This window comes from Salmo salar, chromosome 28, assembly GCF_965601325.2.
Source record: "Salmo salar chromosome 28, fSalSal1, whole genome shotgun sequence".
In the NCBI taxonomy this organism is placed as follows: Eukaryota; Metazoa; Chordata; class Actinopteri; order Salmoniformes; family Salmonidae; genus Salmo; species Salmo salar.
The window spans coordinates 27,249,353-27,269,680 of NC_138318.1; the positions used below are offsets into that span (position 1 = coordinate 27,249,353).

Sequence of the window (20,328 nt, forward strand, 5' to 3'; positions counted from 1 at the left end):
TTTTGTTGTCAGCACATTCAACTATGTAAAGAAAAAAGTATTTAATAAGATTATTTCATTCATTCAGATCTAGGATGTGTTATTTTAGTGTTCCCTTAATTTTTTTGAGCAGTATATATCACCTTTATTTAACCCGGTAGGCTAGTTGAGAACAAGTTCTCGTTTACAACTGCGACCTGGCCAAGATAAAGTAAAGCAGTGCGACAGAAACAACAATACAGCGTTACACATGGAATAAACAAGCATACAGTCAATAATACAATAGAGAAAGTCTATTTACAGTGTGTGCAAATGAGGTAGGATAAGTGGTGAGGCAATAAATAGACCATAATGGCGAAATTATTACAGTATGGCATATTAAACACTGGGGTGATAGATGTGCAGAAGATGAGTGTGCAAGTCGCGATCCTGGGGTGCAAAGGAGCAAAATAAATAACAGTATGGTGATGAGATATTTGGATGGGCTATTTACAGATTGGCTATGTACAGGTGCAGTGATCTGTGAGCTGCTCTGACAGCTGGTGCTTAAAGCTAGTGAGGGAGATATGAGTCTCCAGCTTCAGTGATTTTTGCAGTTCGTTCCAGTCATTGGCAGTAGAGAACTGTAAGGAAAGGCGGCCGAAGGAGGAATTGGCTTTGGGGGTGACCAGTGAAATATACCTGCTGGAGCGCGTGCTGCGGGTGGGTGCTGCTATGGTGACCAGTGAGCTGAGATAAGGCAGGGCTTTACCTAGCAAGGACTTATAGATGACCTGGAGCCAGTGGGTTTGGCGACAGATATGAAGCGAGGGCCAGCCAACGAGAGCATACAGGTCGCAGTGGTGGGTAGTATATGGTGCTTTGGTGACAAAATGGATGGCACTGTGATAGACTGCATCCAATTTGCTGAGTGGAGTGTTGGAGGCTATTTTGTAAATGACATCGCCGAAGTCAAGGATCGGTAGGATTGTCAGTTTTACAAGGGTCTGTTTGGCAGCATGAGTGAAGGATGCTTTGTTGCGAAATAGGAAGCCGATTATAGATATATATTTTGGATTGGAGATGCTTAATGCTATTCATTGACTACAGCTCAGCGTTCAACACCATAGTGCCCTCAAAGCTCATCACTAAGCTAAGGACCCTGGGACTAAATACCTCCGTCTGCAACTGGATCCTGGACTTCCTGATGGGCCGCCCCCAGGTGGTAAGGGTAGGTAACAACACATCTGCCACTCTTCAACACAGGGGCCCCTCAGGGGTGTGTGCTCAGTCCCCTCCTGCATTCCCTGTTCACCCATGATTGCATGGCCAAGCATGACTCCAACACCATCATTAAGTTTGCAGACGACACAACAGCCTGATCACAGACAGCAATGAGACAGCCGATAGGGAGGTCAGAGACCTGGCAGTGTGTTGCCAGGATAACCACCTCTCCCTCAATGTGATCAAGACAAAGGAGATGATTGTGGACTACAGAAGAAGGAGTGCCAAGTACGCCCTCATTCTCATCGAGGCTGTAGTGGAGCAGGTTGAGAGCTTCAAGTTCCTTGGTGTCCACATCACCAATAAGCCATCATGGTCCAAACACACCAAGACAGTTGTGAAGAGGGCACGACAATGCCCATTCCCCCTCAGGAGACTGAAAAGATTTGGCATGGGTCCTCAGATCCTCAAAAAGTTCCACAGCTGCACCATCAAGAGCATCCTGACTGGTTACATCACCACCTGGTATGGCAACTGCTCGGCCTCCGATCGCAAGGCACTACAAAGGGTAGTACGTACGGCCCAGTACATCACTGGGGCCAAGCTTCCTGCCATCCAGGACCTCTATAGCAGGCGGTGTCAGAGGAAGGCCCAAAAAATTGCGAAGGGCTCCAGCCAGCCTAGTCATCGACTGTTCTCTCTGCTACCGCACAGCAAGTGATACCGGAGCGCCAAGTCTATGTCAAAAAGGCTTCTTAACAGCTTCTACCCCTAAACCATAAGACTCTTGAACAGTTAATCAAATGGCTACCCGGACTATTTGCATTGTCTCCACCCCCCCCCCCCCCCCCCATTTTTACACTGCAGCTACTCTCTGTTTATTGTCCACGCATAGTCACTTTACATACATGTACATATAACCTAAATTACCTCGACTAACCGGTGCCCCCGCACGTTGACTCTGTACCAGAACCCAATGTATATAGCCTTGCTGCTGTTATTTTATTGTTGCTCCTTAATTATTTGTTTTATCAATTTAGATTTTTTTCTTAAATCTGCATTGTTGTTTAAGGGCTTGCTTGTAAGTAAGCATTTCACTGTAATTCCTGTTGTATTTGGCGCATGTGACAAATAACATTTTATTTTTATCTGCGCATGTGCACGGGGCTCGCTTCGCGCTGTTCACAGCGTGGTCGACAGGGAACCAAAACAGCGGAGAAGTTGAGCTTCGTGCTTCAAAGCTCTTAGTTGTTGTGGAAATTGACCTACTATGCTGTATACTTTCTGCATCTACATAAAGCATTTTTCTTAACGTTAACACAGAACCCAAACCGCCTGCCGCGTGCGCCGTTGTACATTCATTTATTTTGTCCCCCCACACCAAACGCGATCACGACACGCAGGTTAAAATATCAAAACAAACTCTGAACCAATTACATTCATTTGGGGACAGGTCGAAAAGCATTAAACATTTATGGCAATTTAGCTATTTAGCTAGCTTGCTGTTGCTAGCTAATTTTTCCTGGGATATAAACATTGAGTTGTTATTTTACCTGAAATGCACAAGGTCCTCTAGTCTGAAAATTAATCCACACATAAAACGGTCAACTGAATTGTTTCTAGTCATCTCTCCTCCTAGGCTTTTTCTTCTCTTGACTTTATATTGCGATTGGCAACTTTCATAAATTAGGTGCATTACCGCCACTGATCTCGGTCGTCTTTCAGTCACCCACGTGGGTATAACCAATGAGGAGATGGCACGTGGGTACCTGCTTCTATAAACCAATGAGGAGATGGGAAAGGCAGGACTTGCAGTGCGCACTGCGTCACAAATAGAACTGACTTCTATTTTAGCCCTTGGCAACGCAGACGCTCGTTGGCGCGTGCGAGCAGTGTGGGTGCGATAATTTAATAATATGGATTTCTAAATGTATTTTGCAACGCGAGCGGTGTAGTCAGCCTGTTAACGTTAAGGATCCCAATTTCATTTAAGTGTTGAAACGTTCACACCACTAATATATAGTACTTCTCATACAGTACATTTGTCAATGACCTATGCTCCTCACAGAGTAAAAGGGTTCAGTCACAGTACAGTACTCACATAATTTCATTTTCTCTCTCTCTCTCTCTCTCCCTCCTCCAGATGATCTTTGTGGTGACCTCTCTATTTGAGGCCCTGGTGTCTGTATTGGAGGTGAGACTGCTGGGGTCAGGGTCTGTGGACAACCTCTGTCAGCACCTGGAGGGGCTCTCCGTCATGCCCAGGTGTGTGTGTGTATGTGTGTGTACTTCTGTTAACTTCTGGGGAAGACCCTGTTTGGGGTGGAGGGTATATCTGTATAGTGGACACAGGGTTCGCACTAGGTGCGTGAGGTGATTAAAGTACTTGAATTTGTCACTCTGAAATTCAAGTACTGGATACCTTGAAAATCAGAAATGTACTCAAGCTGGTACTTAAAAAGTACTTGAATTAAAATGAGAGGAGAACAGAAAGTGATCAAAAATATTACAAAAATGTATTGGTCTTGCTAATTAGTTTCCAGGCAGACTACCGAGTTTTACAGAACTGACTGATTAGTCGCCAAACGTCACATCAATAGCATCCCCCAAACAAAAAAACCCTGACTCTCGGAGAATGAGTGTACAACTGGTAAATAGTTGCTGATATTTCAGTCAGATGTCTAGCTAGCTAGGTAGCTCAAGGTCTCTAGCTATTATCCAGGTAGCTAGCTTTAACTAGCTGGCTAGAAGGATGAAGTTAGAAGCTAACTTTGAACGGAGCCTGACCTTAGCAGCTGAAGTTGACTGAAATTAAGTTAGCTATAATCCAAAGATGGGCTACTATCAGTTCTCATAACAAAATACCTTTACTTTATAGAGAGTAGTGAGACAGACAGTGGTGAGTCAGGCTGCAATGAAGGAGGCAAAGGAGATACACAGAGAGAGGAAGCATTAAAGCAAGCAGGGAGAGATGTTAGTAGTACAGTGGTTCCCAAAGTTGGGTTCCGGGACCCATGTGGGTTCCCCTAAAATTTAAGTAGTGTCTCATGAGAGAATCTTTAATATTATCAAATACATGAATAACTTGTTTCTCTTCATATGGGTATAGAATACAACATTTTAGAGTCAACTAAGTGCCTTTTAATGTCAGAATTCACTTTTGTGTCATTATGTGTTGGGATAGCCTGTGGGACCAACAATTTAGTAAAATATAAAGACAATTTAAATATAAAGACAATGTAATATTATTATAATGTGCACTGAACAAAAATATAAATGCAACATGCAACAATTTCAAAGATTTGACTGAGTTACAGTTCATATAAGGAAATCAGTCAACATCATCAGTACTGACGTACCGCTCATGTATGTAGTAAATAAGTAGTGAAACACGTATTAGTGAGTAGAACTTGTAAGGTAGTGATGAATAGTTTTTTTTTTTTTTTTTCATGATGTTGTGCGATATACTGCCACCCGGTGGCGACTAGAAACAATGGCATAATAGGAACTATTACAAATTGATGGTCCTTGAAAATAAATATTAGTGCTTGAAAAAGTACTTGGAAGTCCTTGAATTTGACTTGCCACTGTGAACGAACCCTGTGAACATCTCTAACAAATGAGAGTCTCTGTGCATCAAAGACCGTGTAATCTGTAATGAATAAAGTGTGAAATGTAAAGAATGTCTGCGCTCATGTTGGGCCAAGACTTTACAAAGAAAAATACGTAGTTGGACACTTGCACTGATGCCATACAATTAACAACCAAAGTTTTGACAGCAAACTGTCTTCAGCTTGACCTTACAGCACTGTGAAAAATAAGATGTACATTTCACAATTATGTAACCATGGCATGTATGGATGGTTTTGCAGGGTTAAACAGAAAGTTATACAGTTGGGCCCTGTACACACATTGGTTCAAACCATGTGTATCTATGGTGGTTCAAACCCCATTCACTAAACTGGTTGCTGCTTGAGGTGTGTTGGCACCATTAGCTCAGTGTAATTGGACATGTTGACTCATAAAATAGTAGCAGGATAGAGAAACAGCACTGAGGCTCGTTCTCCCTCTCACGCAGATGCATGCCAGGGCACCCGACTGGCACATATTGTGTGAGTACATGGGTAGGTGTACTTTACTTTACAGGGTCTCTCCATTGCCATCGTGTGTGTGTGTTCCTCTCATGCAGACGCATGCCAGGGCACCCGACTGGCACCACCCAGCCTGTGTGTGTGTTCCGGTACTTTACTTTACAGCTGACTGTGTGCCCCCCTACCCTCAACATTCATCCCCTCCTGCTCTCTGCTATTACCATGTTAAAGACCTAGTCTGAACCTTTTATACTGTGTAGTTTTGTGATGATTCAACAGTATCATACTGCTGAGAAAGTGGGTGGCGGGGGTTATTCATCCATAACCATCCATTGGAAAATGCAACACACACACACAGCTTTTTTATATCCAGTAGCTAAGGAACAATTTTTGTTTTTTTCCCTCTGCCTCCTTTTAGTGCCCCTCTGATTCCTGAATCTCCTCTCAACGCTGAGTTGAAAAAGAAGGGTCCTAAACCTCCCACAAAAACAGGTCAGCAGCAAGTATCAACCCTCCCGGCTTAACACACACACACACACACACACACACACACACACACACACACACACACACACACACACACACACACACACACACACACACACACACACTGGGCTTGCCCCTTCACACATAAACACACTAATGCACACAACCACATGTTATAGCCCACACAGTGTTACCCAAGAACCACTGTTGAATGAATTTGAGTTTGTGGGTCAGTTGGTAAGAGTGTAGTGCTAGCAACAGCAGGGTTTGTGGGTTTGGTTTCCATTGGGGTCACATATACTAAAATACATGTGTAAAATATGCACTCACTTGGATAAAAGTGTCTACTAAATGGCATATAACAGTATTACTGTAGGCATATATATTATTAAAAGGATTTATCGGTCCGTTGTATGGTTTTCTTTTTTGATTGGCATGTGTCCACTGCTTAGTTTGGCTACAGGTCACCTCCCTTAAACTATATCATGTTCCATAGTGGGATTCTACATCTATTATTACTAAATATACTGTAACTTCTTCTCCTGGCTAATTGCAGCCGCATAGACTAGAGCTACTGATCATCATTATCTGAAAATATAGAGGGCAGGATGGAATTATTACATTATCTACCTCTACATAACAGATGGGATGGTCAAACTTCTGGACAGACGTTTTCTACCTCTGCATAACAGTGGATACCCATGAAGCATACATTATTAGATTCCTCTCAGTTCCTGTGTATTGCACATACACAGTTTGCCTGACGACTCACCCTGAATTTAATTCCACTGCTCTATTGGTTGCTCCACAGAAGAAACGTTAGTGGACGTGGTGTTTGGCAGGTGCAATGTGGATGGGTAGTCAGGCTAATACAGAATTGTACAAAAAGGAATATATGTTGTGTGTTGACTGAAATTATTCTACCAGTGATGTAGATGCATTATTTTAGAAAAACTTTCCTCTCAGTTCCTCAGATTGCACACACAGAGTTGACTTCATTGATACCATTATCACTTATTATAGATGAGCTTTTAACTTTGTACGACTCAGTTGGTAGACCATGGCACTTCCACTTCCAGGGTTGTGGGTTCGATTCCCAGGGTCACCCTGTAAGGTTCTGCTTTTCTTTTCTTAGTCAACGTTGTGTTTATTTTCTTTGTGGTCTGGAACACAGCCCTGTCTTACATTTTTGATACCGCCCTGACTGCGTTCAACAACTTGAAACGCCTCTTCACCTCAGCTCCTGTCCTTCGCCAACCTGATTCAACCCTTCCTTTCACCCTGGAGGTGGATGCCTCCGAAGTAGGAGTAGGAGCCATACCCTCTCAGCGGGTGGGAACACCTCCCAAATCACATCCCTGTGCCTTCTTCTCCAGGAAGTTATCCCCCGCTGAGAGGAATTACGATGTGGGGAACAGAGAACTCCTCACCATCAAGCTGGCCTACGGTTTTCCTCCAACACATTGGTGTGGCTGGCTTCCGGGTTGGATGTGGATGGCTCTCAACCTTCGCCTCTCCCGAGTCCGTACGGGAGTTGCAGCGATGAGACAAGCCTGTAACAACTACCTATTGGATACCACCAAATTGGGGAGAAAAAATGGGTAAAAAAATTACATCCCTGGAAAGAAAAACGTAAAAGCTGATGCTCTCTCCCGACAGTTTGACCTTCCGACCAGTAACTCAGACCCTACACCCATTCTTCCTTCCTCTTGCATTATGGGACCGGTACAGTAGGAGGTTCACTCTGACATACAAGAAGCCCTAACCTCAGACCCGGCTACTCCTGAGACACCAGCTGGGAAGAGTTACGTACCAGCAGCTGTTAGACCCCAACTGATGCAATGGTGTCACACGTCCTTGGGGTCAGGACATCCGGGCATTACACAAACCACCAAACTTCTAGCCCGGAAGTTCTGGTGGTTCTCAATGGCATCCGACGTAAGGGATTACATACGCCTGTCCAGTCTGCGCCCAAAACAAAAGCCCTCGCCATCTCCCTTCCGGGAAGCTTCAACCTTTGCCAATCCCTCACAGACCTTTGTCCCACATAGCTGTAGACTTCATCACAGACCTTCCTGAATCCTCTGGTAACACCACCATCCTTGTCATAGTAGACTGTTTTTCAAAAATGTGTCGTCTGGTTCCTCCACCTCATCTACCTAACGCCATGGAATTGGCGGAGTGTATGTTCCAGCCGGTGTTCCGTCTGTATGGGATTCCGGAGTACATCGTCTCTGGCCGCTGGCCCCAGTTTGTCTCCCGGGTGTGGCAAGCCTTCTGTGACCGACTGGGGGTCGCCCTCAGCCTCTCCTCCAGGTACCACCCCCAGGCCAACAGGCAGACGGAACGCCTGAACCAAGAAATAGGGAAGTACCTCCACCAACAATGTTCTGCCTCTCCACACGACAGTGTGTGTGGCTCTCTACCAGAGACATCCGGCTCCCCCTCTCCTGCAAAAAGTTCTGTCCTCGCTTCATTGGTCCCTTCAAGATAACCCATTGCATCAACCCTGTCATGTACCGCCTCCTGTTACCCCGTCAGTATAAAATCTCCTCGTCCTTCCATGTGTCTCTGTTAAAACCAGTCACCTACAGTCCTCTTCATCCTCCAGTCTCAACGCGCAGTGCACCCCCAATGTTGGACGTCGGCGGGGAACCTGCCTACGCCATAAGGGCCATTCGTGATTCCAAACGCCTGAGAGGTCGCATCCATTACCTAGTGGACTGGGAAGGTTATGGGCCTGAAGACCGGTCCTGGGCCCCCGACCAAAACATCCTTGACCCAGAGATGATTCAGGCATTTCACCATTACCGTCCAGATCGTCCCGCTCCCCGACCTCAGGGTCGACCCCCAAACAGACCCACTGGACATCAGCCTTGACGCAGAACGTCGCGTCAGTCCACGACCTCGTCGAACCAGCCTGCCGGACCTCGCTCCCGAGGTAGGCGTCCACCTCTGCTCCCCCGCCCGCCCGCTCCACCCTCCGGTGCCGTTGGGTCGTCAGGAGCCTGCCTGGTGGTGGTGTAAGGTTCTGCTTTTCTTTTCTTAGTCAACCTTGTGTTCTTTTTCTTTGTGTTCTTGAACGTAGCCCTGTTTCTTTGCGTTCTGGAACGTAGCCTTGTTCTTTGTGTTCTGGAACATAGCCCTGTTTTTTTTGTGTTCTGGAACATAGCCCTGTCTTTCATTTTTGTTCATTGATTTTACCTGTGTTCGTTTCTCACCTGGTCTCATCAGCTCCCTATTTAGTTCAGTCCTTTCTGTTTGTATGGTTGTGAGGTATTGTTTGTTTTTGACTGCCTACCTGTGTTTGACCATTGCCTTAATAAACATCTGCCGCGCTCTGCGCGTGAATCTACACCTTTTTCTCCCTGAGTATTCATTACACACCCATATGTAACGAGTGCGCTGACAGTCGAGAAGCAAGTTCAGGGAGTGAGTGTTTTAATAATTTCATAAAACAATAAACACATAACACAAACAACGCACCGACATGAAAACAGAGCCAATAACACCTGAGGAAAGAACCAAGGGGAGTGACAGATATAGGGACGATAATCAAGGAGGTGATGGAGTCCAGGTGAGTGTCATGAGGTGAAGGTGCGTGGGACGATGGTGACAGGTGTGCGGGATAATCAGCAGCCTGATGACCTAGAGGCCGGAGAGGGAGTATACGTGACAAAAAATGTACGCATTTGTCTGTAAGTTGCTTTGAATAAAAGTGTCTGCTAAATGGCATTTGATATTATTATATTAAAAGCTTATCGTACTGTAGATGGATAGGTACTAGACTCTCTAGACCTGATGTGTCAAATTCATTCCACGGAGGGCAGAGTCTCTGCAGTTTATCGCCCCTCCTTTGTACTTGATTGATGAATTATGGTCACTAATTAGTATAGCTCTCCCTTCACCTGGTTGTCTAGGTCTTAACTGAAAGGAAAAACCAAAACCTGCAGACACTAGGTCCTCCATGGAATGACTTTGACACCCCTGACACCCATGCTCTAAACAGACGGGGGTTACCTCCCACAATGTAATCAATAGGTGGTGAGGTCATGTCTGGTTCAGTAGATAAAGTGAGGCCGTGCCTTGTTCAGTAGGACTTGTTCAGTAGATATAGTGAGGCCATGTCTTGTTCAGTAGATACAGTGAGGCCATGTCTTGTTCAGTAGATACAGTGAGGTCATGTCTTGTTCAGTAGATACAGTGAGGTCATGTCTTGTTCAGTAGATACAGTGAGGCTGTGTCTTGTTCAGTAGATACAGTGAGGCTGTGTCTTGTTCAGTAGATACAGTGAGGCCGTGTCTTGTTCAGTAGATACAGTGAGGCAGTGTCTTGTTCAGTAAATACAGTGAGGCCGTGTCTTGTTCAGTAGATACAGTGAGGCTGTGTCTTGTTCAGTAGATAAAGTGAGGCCATGTCTTGTTCAGTAGGACTTGTTCAGTAGATAAAGTGAGGCCTTGTCTTGTTCAGTAGGACTTGTTCAGTAGATAAAGTGAGGCCGTGTCTTGTTCAGTAGATAAAGTGACAGATCTGTGGGGTATAATTAGACCCTGGAAGCTCTGACTCTACTCTGTTGGAGACTGTAGCACAGACTGTGATTTACACACTGCCATTACAGACATTTAGTTCTACACACACACACACACACAGAGAGAGACTGTGATTTACACACTGCCATTACACACAGTTAGTGCTAACAGAAATTTACTGTTAAAGAACATGGCTCCCCAGAGTGTGTGTGTGTGTGTGGCTCGGCCTACACCGTGCTCAACTCTAGTAGAAAACTTTCCTAGGATTCCCGTAATTCATGGCCATTTGCTGTTTTGATTATACACATACTATATATACCATGGAGAATACAAACACAAGGAGTTTGCGGTGAATACACGCAGGCAGACATGCAGGCAGGCACGCATGCTCGCATGAAGGCAGGCAGGCACGCAGGCAGGCAGGCACTTCGGTAGACAGGCACGCAGGCAGGCAGGCACGTAGGCTATGATGCTGCCATTTTCCTCTGGATTCCCCGTCTAATGGGGAAGACATGTAGAACACTGTTTCACGCCACACACACACACACACACACACGTACCGTTACGGTTAATGGGGAGGACGTGTGGAACACTGTTTCACTCCATCTTTGGCGTGTCAGTGAGAACCCTCCACATGTTCGGCCCAGACGGGATTAAAAACAACTAAAAATATATTTTCCTGTTCTCCAAAGAGAGAGAGAGAGAGAGAGTTTATCAAAATAGATGGACAACATGACTGCACCTTCTTGATTTAAATGATCCTTAAGTTGTTTTGCAAAACGAGGCCACAAATCAATGACTTTCCCTGACACGTATGTTATTGTTATAGAATAGTTACAAATGTTTTGAGGATTCTTTGAAACCACTATACAGTTTCTAATTTGTATCCTGTCCTGTGTGACAACATCTTCCACTCATGGTTCCTCTCCTGCCAATGAGGTCAGAGGAGGTGTTTGTTGTTGTGGCAAGATTTATTCTCCACTGCCTTCCTATAGATTCCATACAGTACTTTGCGGGTAGGCTGTAGCTTATGGAGTAATGTTGCACCAGGACCTGGGCTCACTGCTTAGGGACACAGTCCAAGGGGACACTGTTCAGAGTTACCACACTGAGAGATATGGAAGAGTAGACCGGAGAGAGGAAAGTGATAGAGGGGGACATACATGGGAGAAAGGAGAGGAGAGAGGAAAAAGAGCGAGGGGTTATGAGAGTGAATGAGTGGTGCTGAGGCCTCTCTCCAGGCCCTTCCTGGTGTGTGTGTGTGTAGACAGGAGGAAGTGTACCAATGTGCTGTCTGTCTGACTGGGGCATCAGTAGACAGGCAGGACAGCAGCAGAGGAATGTGTTATTCTGCCCCTCAGCTGGCGAGCTGTGTACTGTCGTCGGTTTCAGTCAGTCAATCAGTCCGTGTACTGTGTTGCAGTCAGAGAGACCAAAGGACGAATGGACAGACGGGCAGACACACATAAAGAAGGACAGACAGACCAATGTACATACAGAAAGGCAGGTAGACTGCCTGAAGGCAGGCAGACAGATAGATGGGCAGACAGACAGACACATGGACGGATGGGAAGACTGACAGACAGAAAGGCAGACAGGCAGGCAGGCAGCTATTCAGGCAGACAGACATTCAGACAGGTAGGCGGGCATTCAGGCAGACGGGCAGGCAGGCACTTGTCTTTCACGTTCAGCTTGTGTTCTTTATACTAGGAGAGAACCGTAAAACAGGCACAACGTCAGTACAGTAGAGGGACAAAGTGGAGTCAATTCAATAACTCAGACATGAGACCTATGTGGCAGAGACTCCAAACAATCACAGATTATAATAAAGGGAAAGCCAGCCACGTTGCGGACAGTGACGCCTTGCTCCTGGACAAGCTAAACACCTTCTTCGCTCACCTTGAGGAAAACACAGCCCCGCTAACGCGGGCCACTGCCGCTCACGGGGACTGTGAGCTCTCGTTCTCCGTGGTTGATGTGAGTAGGACATTTAAGCGTTTTAACCCTCCCAAGGCTGCCGGTCCAGATGGCATCCCTAGCCGCGTCCTCAGAGCATGCGCAGACCAGATGTCTGGAGTGTTTACGGACATATTCAATCCCTCCCTGTCCCAGTCTGTTGCCCCGCTTGCTTCAAGATGTCTACCATTGTTCCTGTACCCAAGAAAGTAAAGGTAACTGAACTTAAAGACTGTCGCCGCATAGCACTCACTTCTGTAGTCATGAAGTGCTTTGAGACGCTAGTTTTCATATCACCTCCACCCTACCTGACACCCTAGACCCACTACAATTTGAATACCGCTTCAACAGATCCATGGCAATGTGCCATAGCACTGCACATTGCCCTCCCCCATCTGGACAAGAGGAATATCTACAGTTGAAGTCGGAAGTTCATATACACTTAGGTTGGAGTCATTAAAATTCATTTTTCAACCACTCCACAAATTTCTTGTTAACAAACTATAGGTTTGGCAAGTGTGTTAGGACATCTACTTTGTGCATGACACAAGTAATTTTTCCAACAATTGTTTACAGATGGATTATTTCACTTATAATCAACTGTATCACAATTCCAGTGGGTCAGAAGTTTACATACACTTACTTGACTGTGCCTTTAAACAGCTTGGAAAATTCCAGAAAATTATGTCATGGCTTTAGAAGCTTCTGATAGGCTAATTGACATAATTTGAGTCAATTAGAGGTGTACCTGTGGATGGATTTCAAGACCTACCTTCAAACTCAGTACCTCTTTGCTTGACATGATGGGAAAATCAAAAGAAATCAGCCAAGACCTCAGAAAATAAATTGTAGACATCCACAAGTCTGGTTCATCCTTGGGAGCAATTTCCAAACGCCTGAAGGTACCACGTTCATCTGTACAAACAATAGTACGCAAATATAAACACCATGGGACCACGCAGCCGTCATACAGCTCAGGAAGGAGACGCGCTCTGTCTCCTAGAGATTAATGTACTTTGGTGCGAAAAGTGCAAATCAATCTTAGAACAACAGCAAAGGACCTTGTGAAGATGCTGGAGGAAACGGGTACAAAAGTATCTATATCCACAGTAAAACGAGTCCTATATGGACATAACCTGAAAGGCCGCTCAGCAAGGAAGAAGCCACTGCTCCAAAAACGCCATAAAAACGCCTGCATATGGCGACAAAGATTGTATTTTTTTTTTAGAAATGTCCTCTGGTCTGATGAAGCAAAAATATAACTGTTTGGCCATAATGACCATCGTTATGTTTGGAGGAAAAAGGGGGAGGCTTGCAAGCCAAAGAACAACATCCCAACCGTGAAGTACGGGGGTGGCAGCATCATGTTGTGGGGGTGCTTTTCTGCAGGAGGGACTGGTGCACTTCACAAAATAGACAGCATCATGAGGATGGAAAATTAGGTGGATATATTGAAGCAACATCTCAAGACATCAGTCAGGAAGTTAAAGCTTGGTCGCAAATGGGTCTTCCAAATGGACAATGACCCCAAGCATACTTCCAAAGTTGTTGCAAAATGACTTAAGGACAACAAAGTCAAGGTATTGGAGTGGCCGTCACAACACCCGGACCTCAATCCCATAGAACATTTGTGAGCAGAACTGAAAAAGCGTGTGCAAGCAAGGAGGCCTACAAACCTGACTCGGTTACACCAACTCTGTCAGGAGGAATGGGCCAAAATTCATCCAATTTATAGTGGGAAGCTTGTGGAAGGCTACCCGAAACGTTGGACCCAAGTTAAACAATTTAAATGCAATGCTACCGAATACTAATTGAGTGTATGTAAACTTCTGACCCACTGGGAATGTGATGAAAGAAATTAAAGCTGAAATAAATCGCTCTCTCTACTATTATTCTTACTTTTTCACGTTATTAAAATAAAGTGGTGTTCCTAACTGACCTTAAACAGGGAATTTTTACTCTGATTAATTGTCAGGAATTGTGAAAAACTGAATTTATATGTATTTGGCTAAGGTGTATGTAAACTTCCGACTTCAACTGTATGTAAGAATGCTGTTCATCAACTACAGATCAGACTTCAACACCATAGTGCCCTCCAAGCTCATCACTAAGCTCGGTGCCCAGGGTCTGAACCCCGCCCTGTGCAACTTGGTCCTAGATTTCTGACGGGCCGACCCCAGGTGGCGAAGGTAGGTAACGACACCTCCCGTATGCTGATCCTCAACACAGGAGCCCCACAAGGGTGCGTGCTCGGCCCCCTCCTGTACTCCTTCTTCATCCATGACTGCGTGGGTACACACATCTCCAACTTAATCATCAAGTTTGCAGACGACACAACAGTGTTAGGCCTGATTACCACCAACGACGAGACAGCCTACAGGGAGGAGGTGATCGTGGACTTCACGATCACCTCTCCCTCAACGTCAACAAAATGAAGGAGCTGATCGTGGACTTCAGGAGACATCCACATCAACGGGGAGAGGGTGAAAAGATGCAAGTTCCTCTGCGTGCACATCACTTACAACCTGAAATGGTCAATCCACACAAAGTCTCTTCAACCTCAGGAGGCTGAAGAAATTTGGCTTGGGCCCTAAGACTCTCACGAAATTCTACAGATGCACAATTGAGAGTATCCTGTCAGGCTGTATCCCCGCCTGGTATGGCAATTGCACCATCTGCAACCGCAGGGCTCTCCAGATGGTGGTGCAGTCAGCCCACCATGTCACCAGGGGCACACTGCAGCACCCGGTGTCACAGGAAGCAAAGAAGATCAGCCACCCAAGCCACGGCCTGTTCACTGCTACAATCTAGAAGGTGGAGACCGGTGCATCAAAGCTGAGACCGAAAAACAGCTTCTATCTCTAGGCCATCAGACTGTTAAATAGTCACCACTAGCCGGCCTCCGCCCAGTACCCTGCCCTGAACTTAGTCACTGTTACTAGCCAGCAACCATCTGGTACTCTACCCTACACCTTATAGACTGCTGCCCTATGTACATAGTCATTGAACACTGGTCAATAATGTTTACATACTGTTTTACCAACTTCATATGTACTGTATATACTGTATTCTAGTCAAGGCTCATCCTATATAACTGTGTACACACCTTTTTTTTCATATACTGTCCATACAGTGTATACACACCATCATATGCATATATATTTATATTCCGGAAATTGACATTGCTCGTTCCGATATTTCTTAATTTCTTTATTTTTATTTTTGGGGTTTGTGTGTATTGTTAGGTATTACTGCACTGTTGGAGCTAGCAACATAAGCATTTGCTGCACCTGCGATAACGTCGGAACAATATGTGTACGCAACCAATACAATTTGATATGATTTCTTAGATCACCGGATCGGAATACAGTATCCCCTTATATTGTGGACTCGCTCCAGCCTCCAGTCTCAATGCAGCCATACAGTCACACAGAGGCAGGCTTATGTTACGGAATAGACACACTGCACTGCTACCTACCATTTTTACAATACTTGGAGGCTTGAATTGTACTCAATGCTTTTTCTTGTCCAGAGTAGGGTTGGACACTTTCTAAGTTTACCAATAAACTACCAGAATTCTGGTAACTTACAAGGAATATATTGTGGCCTTTTTGGGTATTTCAGATAATCGCAGGTGTCTAATTGTCTCTGGCCCTCTGTGTGGCCTTATCATATGTAAAATATATTTATAAAATCAAGTATGATTTTTTTCAAAAAAATTGAATGACAAAGCTGTAAGACATGATCCTAAATATAAACCGTCAACTTGGTGAATACCGTTGGTGTTTAATATGAGGGGTTCAGCATGAAATATCCTTTATTTCTTTTTTTACACACTTTTATTATTTTATGTATTCGTTGTAAATGTTTTGTTGTCAAACTGGTGGCAGTTGTGAAAAAAGACAATAGTTGGAAGAGTTGCATATTTAATTGAAAATAATGCCATTGTTGATTAGATGTTTTTCCCATTAATTTGGCTAGCTTTGCAACCAAAAGCAGTGCGGTGCAGTTCAGCTCTTTTTTATGGAAGTATGTCAGTTTTTACAAAGACTGTTTTAACATTCATAAAACTGCCTTCTAGTTTTAGTTAAGAACAAAGGACTTTGTTAAAACAGTAAAACAATGAAAGTATGCTCCAGAAAACACAAAATAACCGTCTCTCCTTTTTCAAATGTAACGTGTAACGTTATTATAGCTTTTCTTATTTACGAGGCTATTTGACTTTTCCTTATTTTGCCTGTGGACGACAGGATACGTTTTTTTTGGAAAACCACACACGTTTTAATGGCTGTGGAAAAAGTGAGCTCACTCTCCACTCCAGAGAAGTGAAGGTTCTGACAGCGAGGAGAGGAGCAATGGGCTTCGTCCCACAGACACACACACAAACACACACATACACACCATCATTCCCTCCCTTACTCCACGAGGACAGAGACAGAGACATCTGTAGGATCCTAATGATGATCATATGAGGTAGAATATAACTACTTCATACTGTTGGTGAATGAAGGGTTTATATAAATCTCTGCATATCCTATCAATGACTACATGTCTTATCTCTCTCCCTCTCTGGCTCAGGGAAACGTGGTGTGAAGGAGCAGCCTCTAGTTTTCCACACACAGGTCAAGTCATCAGGATACACACAATCCCCCCGGTAGGTTGTGCATGTGTGTGTGGGGAGTCCAACGGTTGAGGAGTTGTTCTACCAGCAAGACTTTCTGTCCTTTTCAACCCATTGGAATAGCACGTTACACATCAGAGAGCTAGAATGAGACAAGGAAATAAGTCACAGAGAAAATACACACAAAACCTTACAATATTAAAACAGCCTTCATATTAGATAGATTATGTTTTTTGTTACATTTCTTTCTGTCTTTTTACATAGGTGTTAACTAAGACGGTGTTATTTTTCTAAATGTTAAGTATATGCAGATTATTTGTTTGGTCCTGGGGTGTGTAGTTTCTGTTCACTGTTCTAGTTTCCAGTCCAAGTCTTGCACTCATTTATTATTTGGTCATATTTTATGTGGAAAGTAAAAAAAAAAAATGCTCTTCCCTCTCTTTCATGTTTTCTTGCACAGGGGCAGACTGGGACCAGAAATCGGCCCTTGCATTTGTAATACACCAGTAACTTTTTTTCTTTGAGGCCCCACCCCCATTATTAGCCAAATAATGATCAGTTTGCGTAAAAAAAACTAAGTTAGACAGGCCCACTGGGCTAAAAATTCACCAACCCATCTGGCATTTGCCCGAAATGCCAGATGGCCAGTCCGCCCCTGTTCTTGCATCAATATTAAGGCCAATGTGTTAGGGTTCAGGGTTGAGGTTACAATTATATTATGCTGTTGATAAAATGAAGAAAATGCAATTTTACATAAATATGTTTGCTTTTCAGAATGACAATGTTCTCACCCAAGACCAATGTTCAGAAGAAGACCCCAGGACCTACAAAGACCAAAAGGAAGATGTAAGCAGACCACCATGTCCAGATATATTCAGGGCCGGTTTCTCAGACAGATACAGTACAAAGTCTAGATCTGGACTAAAAGCTAGTTTAATCGAAAATCTTCAATGAACATGCATTTTAGACCATTAGTAGGATTAGTCCTAGTCTGGGAATCCGGCCCTTTGTTTTGTACAAAATTCTTGATATTTTTTCCACATGAATATCAACATAATTATGCATTATTTTAGAGGATGTCTCGTTAGTGATTACCCAGGAGACACTGCAGCACCCAGTGTCCCACACACTAACCTCAGCACAGTCAAAACCCCTACACCAGTTTGCTGTGCCCAATACTCAGGTAACTCTCTCTCTCTCTCTCTCTGTCTCTGTCTCTTTTTATCATACTTTCATTTGTTCCTTTTTTGCTTTACCAAGAATCATTAGAATCATACAAGCTAATATATATATATATATATATATTTTTTTTTGTCTTCTCTGCCCAGGAGATGGAAAGCAGATTCTGTGTGGTCTGGGAGACAGATCTGTATTGTTGTACAAGTCCTCCCTCACTGGCACTCCAGCTGTTTACACAGGTAGTGGGGCAAGAAAAGACAGACAGACAGACAGACAGACAGACAGACAGACAGACAGACAGACAGACAGACAGACAGACAGACAGACAGACAGACAGACAGACAGACAGACAGACCTCTCAAATTCTGTTTATTTTACCTCAAGACTGTTTTGGTCCACGGTTCCCTTTTCCTCCCTGTTCCCTCCTTTTCACTCTCCTTTAAAATAAGTCTCAGTGAAAAAGCAAAGCAGTCAAAACCTTAAAACCCAAAGAACAGGACGGAGTGTGGTTTTTGATGACTATTTGTTTTATTATTTATTGAACCACATTTTTGTTTATCTCACCTGTCAATCATGTTGAGAATGATGTTCTAGCTCTGAAGTGAATGCAGGCAACTGACTGGTAATGTTTTTTTCTGCCGCTATGGAGAGGATTGTTTTTCTTTTTCTCCCACTTTATTACTTAGGGGGAAACTTAGTTACTATATGGCTGAAAAATAAAGAGAGGAACTGAGCTTATAACCCTGTTTTTATAAGCCTAGTGGAATACAGACTAAATCACTACCTAGCTTATTTTCACACTGTTCTCAGCCCAAGCTATCCAAGACCCAGTGTTCCCTAACCGTGATGGAAATAGTAACCTGCACCAGAGTCACATTCACTTTGAAATCTTACAGGATTTTTTAGCCTTTAAAGCCTGTATGCTAGGAACTTGATGGAGTGAGTGTTGCTGGCCTTTGTCTTAATGCTTCATTACTGTTTTCATATAAAGTGTGAATGAAGTGAATACTCTTCAGAATGCTGTTTAAACTCAACTATTATCTGATATTTTCTTTACTGTTGATACAGGGTAGCCTTAGCCTATGATGATTTACTTATTTCATCTGGGATCGTAAACGATACTGGAAACAGGTCCAGAGGCTCAAGATAAAAGGCTTCAGGAGAAGATCCAAACATCCACCCATATCCTCTAACATCTAGATAAAAAAAATATATATCCTGGTGATGGTGAAGCATTATCTGGTTCTCTGCCACGGCATGAGCGTGAGTAAGGTGTTTGGTTAACATTGTCTTTTACATTACACACTCAATGTCAACAAAACAAAGGAGATGATCATGGACTTCAGGAAACAGCAGAGGGAGCACCCCCTATCCACATCGACGGGACAGTAGTGGAGAAGGTGGAAAGTTCTTCACCACGCTGTCTGTGTGGGTGGACCATTTCAGTTTGTCCGTGATGTGTACGCCGAGGAACTTGAAACTTTCCACCTTCTCCACTACTGTCCCGTCGATGTGGATAGGGGTGTGCTCCCTCTGCTGTTTCCTGAAGTCAATGATCATCTCCTTTGTTTTGTTGACATTGAGTGTGAGGTTATTTTCCTGACACCACGCTCCGAGGGCCCTCACCTCCTCCCTGTAGGCCGTCTCGTCGTTGTTGGTAATCAAGCCTACCACTGTAGTGTTGTCTGCAAACTTGATGATTAAGTTGGAGGCGTGCATGGCCACGCAGTCATGGGTGAACAGGGAGTACAGGAGAGGACTGAGAATGCACCCTTGCGGGGCCCTGGTGTTTAGGATCAGCGGGGTGGAGATGTTGTTTCCTACCCTCACCACCTGGGGGCGTCCCATCAGGAAGTCCAGGACCCAGTTGCACAGGGCGGGGTCGAGACCCAGGGTCTCGAGCTTAATGACGAGTTTGGAGGGTACTATGGTGTTAAATGCTGAGCTGTAGTCGATGAACAGCATTCTTACATAGGTATTACTCTTGTCCAGATGGGTTAGGGCAGTGTGCAGTGTGATTGCGTCGTCTGTGGACCTGTTGGGGCGGTAAGCAAACTGGAGTGGCTCTAGGGTGTCAGGTAGGGTGGAGGTGATATGATCCTTGACTAGTCTCTCAAAGCACTACATGATGACGGAAGTGAGTGCTATGGGGCGATAGTCGTTTAGCTCAGTTACCTTAGCTTTCTTGGGAACAGGAACAATGGTGGCCCTCTTGAAGCATGTGGGAACAGCAGACTGGGATAGGGATTGATTGAATATGTCCATAAGCACACCAGCCAGCTGG

At 44.4% G+C, this 20,328-nt stretch overlaps 1 protein-coding gene across 1 annotated transcript in view; it reads left to right on the forward strand.

The window, feature by feature from the left end:
* wdr27 (WD repeat domain 27) overlaps positions 1–20,328 on the forward strand; it is a 168,998-nt gene that overhangs the window by 21,369 nt on the left and 127,301 nt on the right. The window contains exons 12-17 of the mRNA XM_014180055.3: positions 3,326–3,447; positions 5,692–5,765; positions 16,823–16,898; positions 17,640–17,711; positions 17,939–18,048; positions 18,194–18,283. Coding sequence (XP_014035530.3) covers positions 3,326–3,447; positions 5,692–5,765; positions 16,823–16,898; positions 17,640–17,711; positions 17,939–18,048; positions 18,194–18,283 — 544 coding nt within the window. The remainder of the gene's footprint in view (positions 1–3,325; positions 3,448–5,691; positions 5,766–16,822; positions 16,899–17,639; positions 17,712–17,938; positions 18,049–18,193; positions 18,284–20,328) is intronic.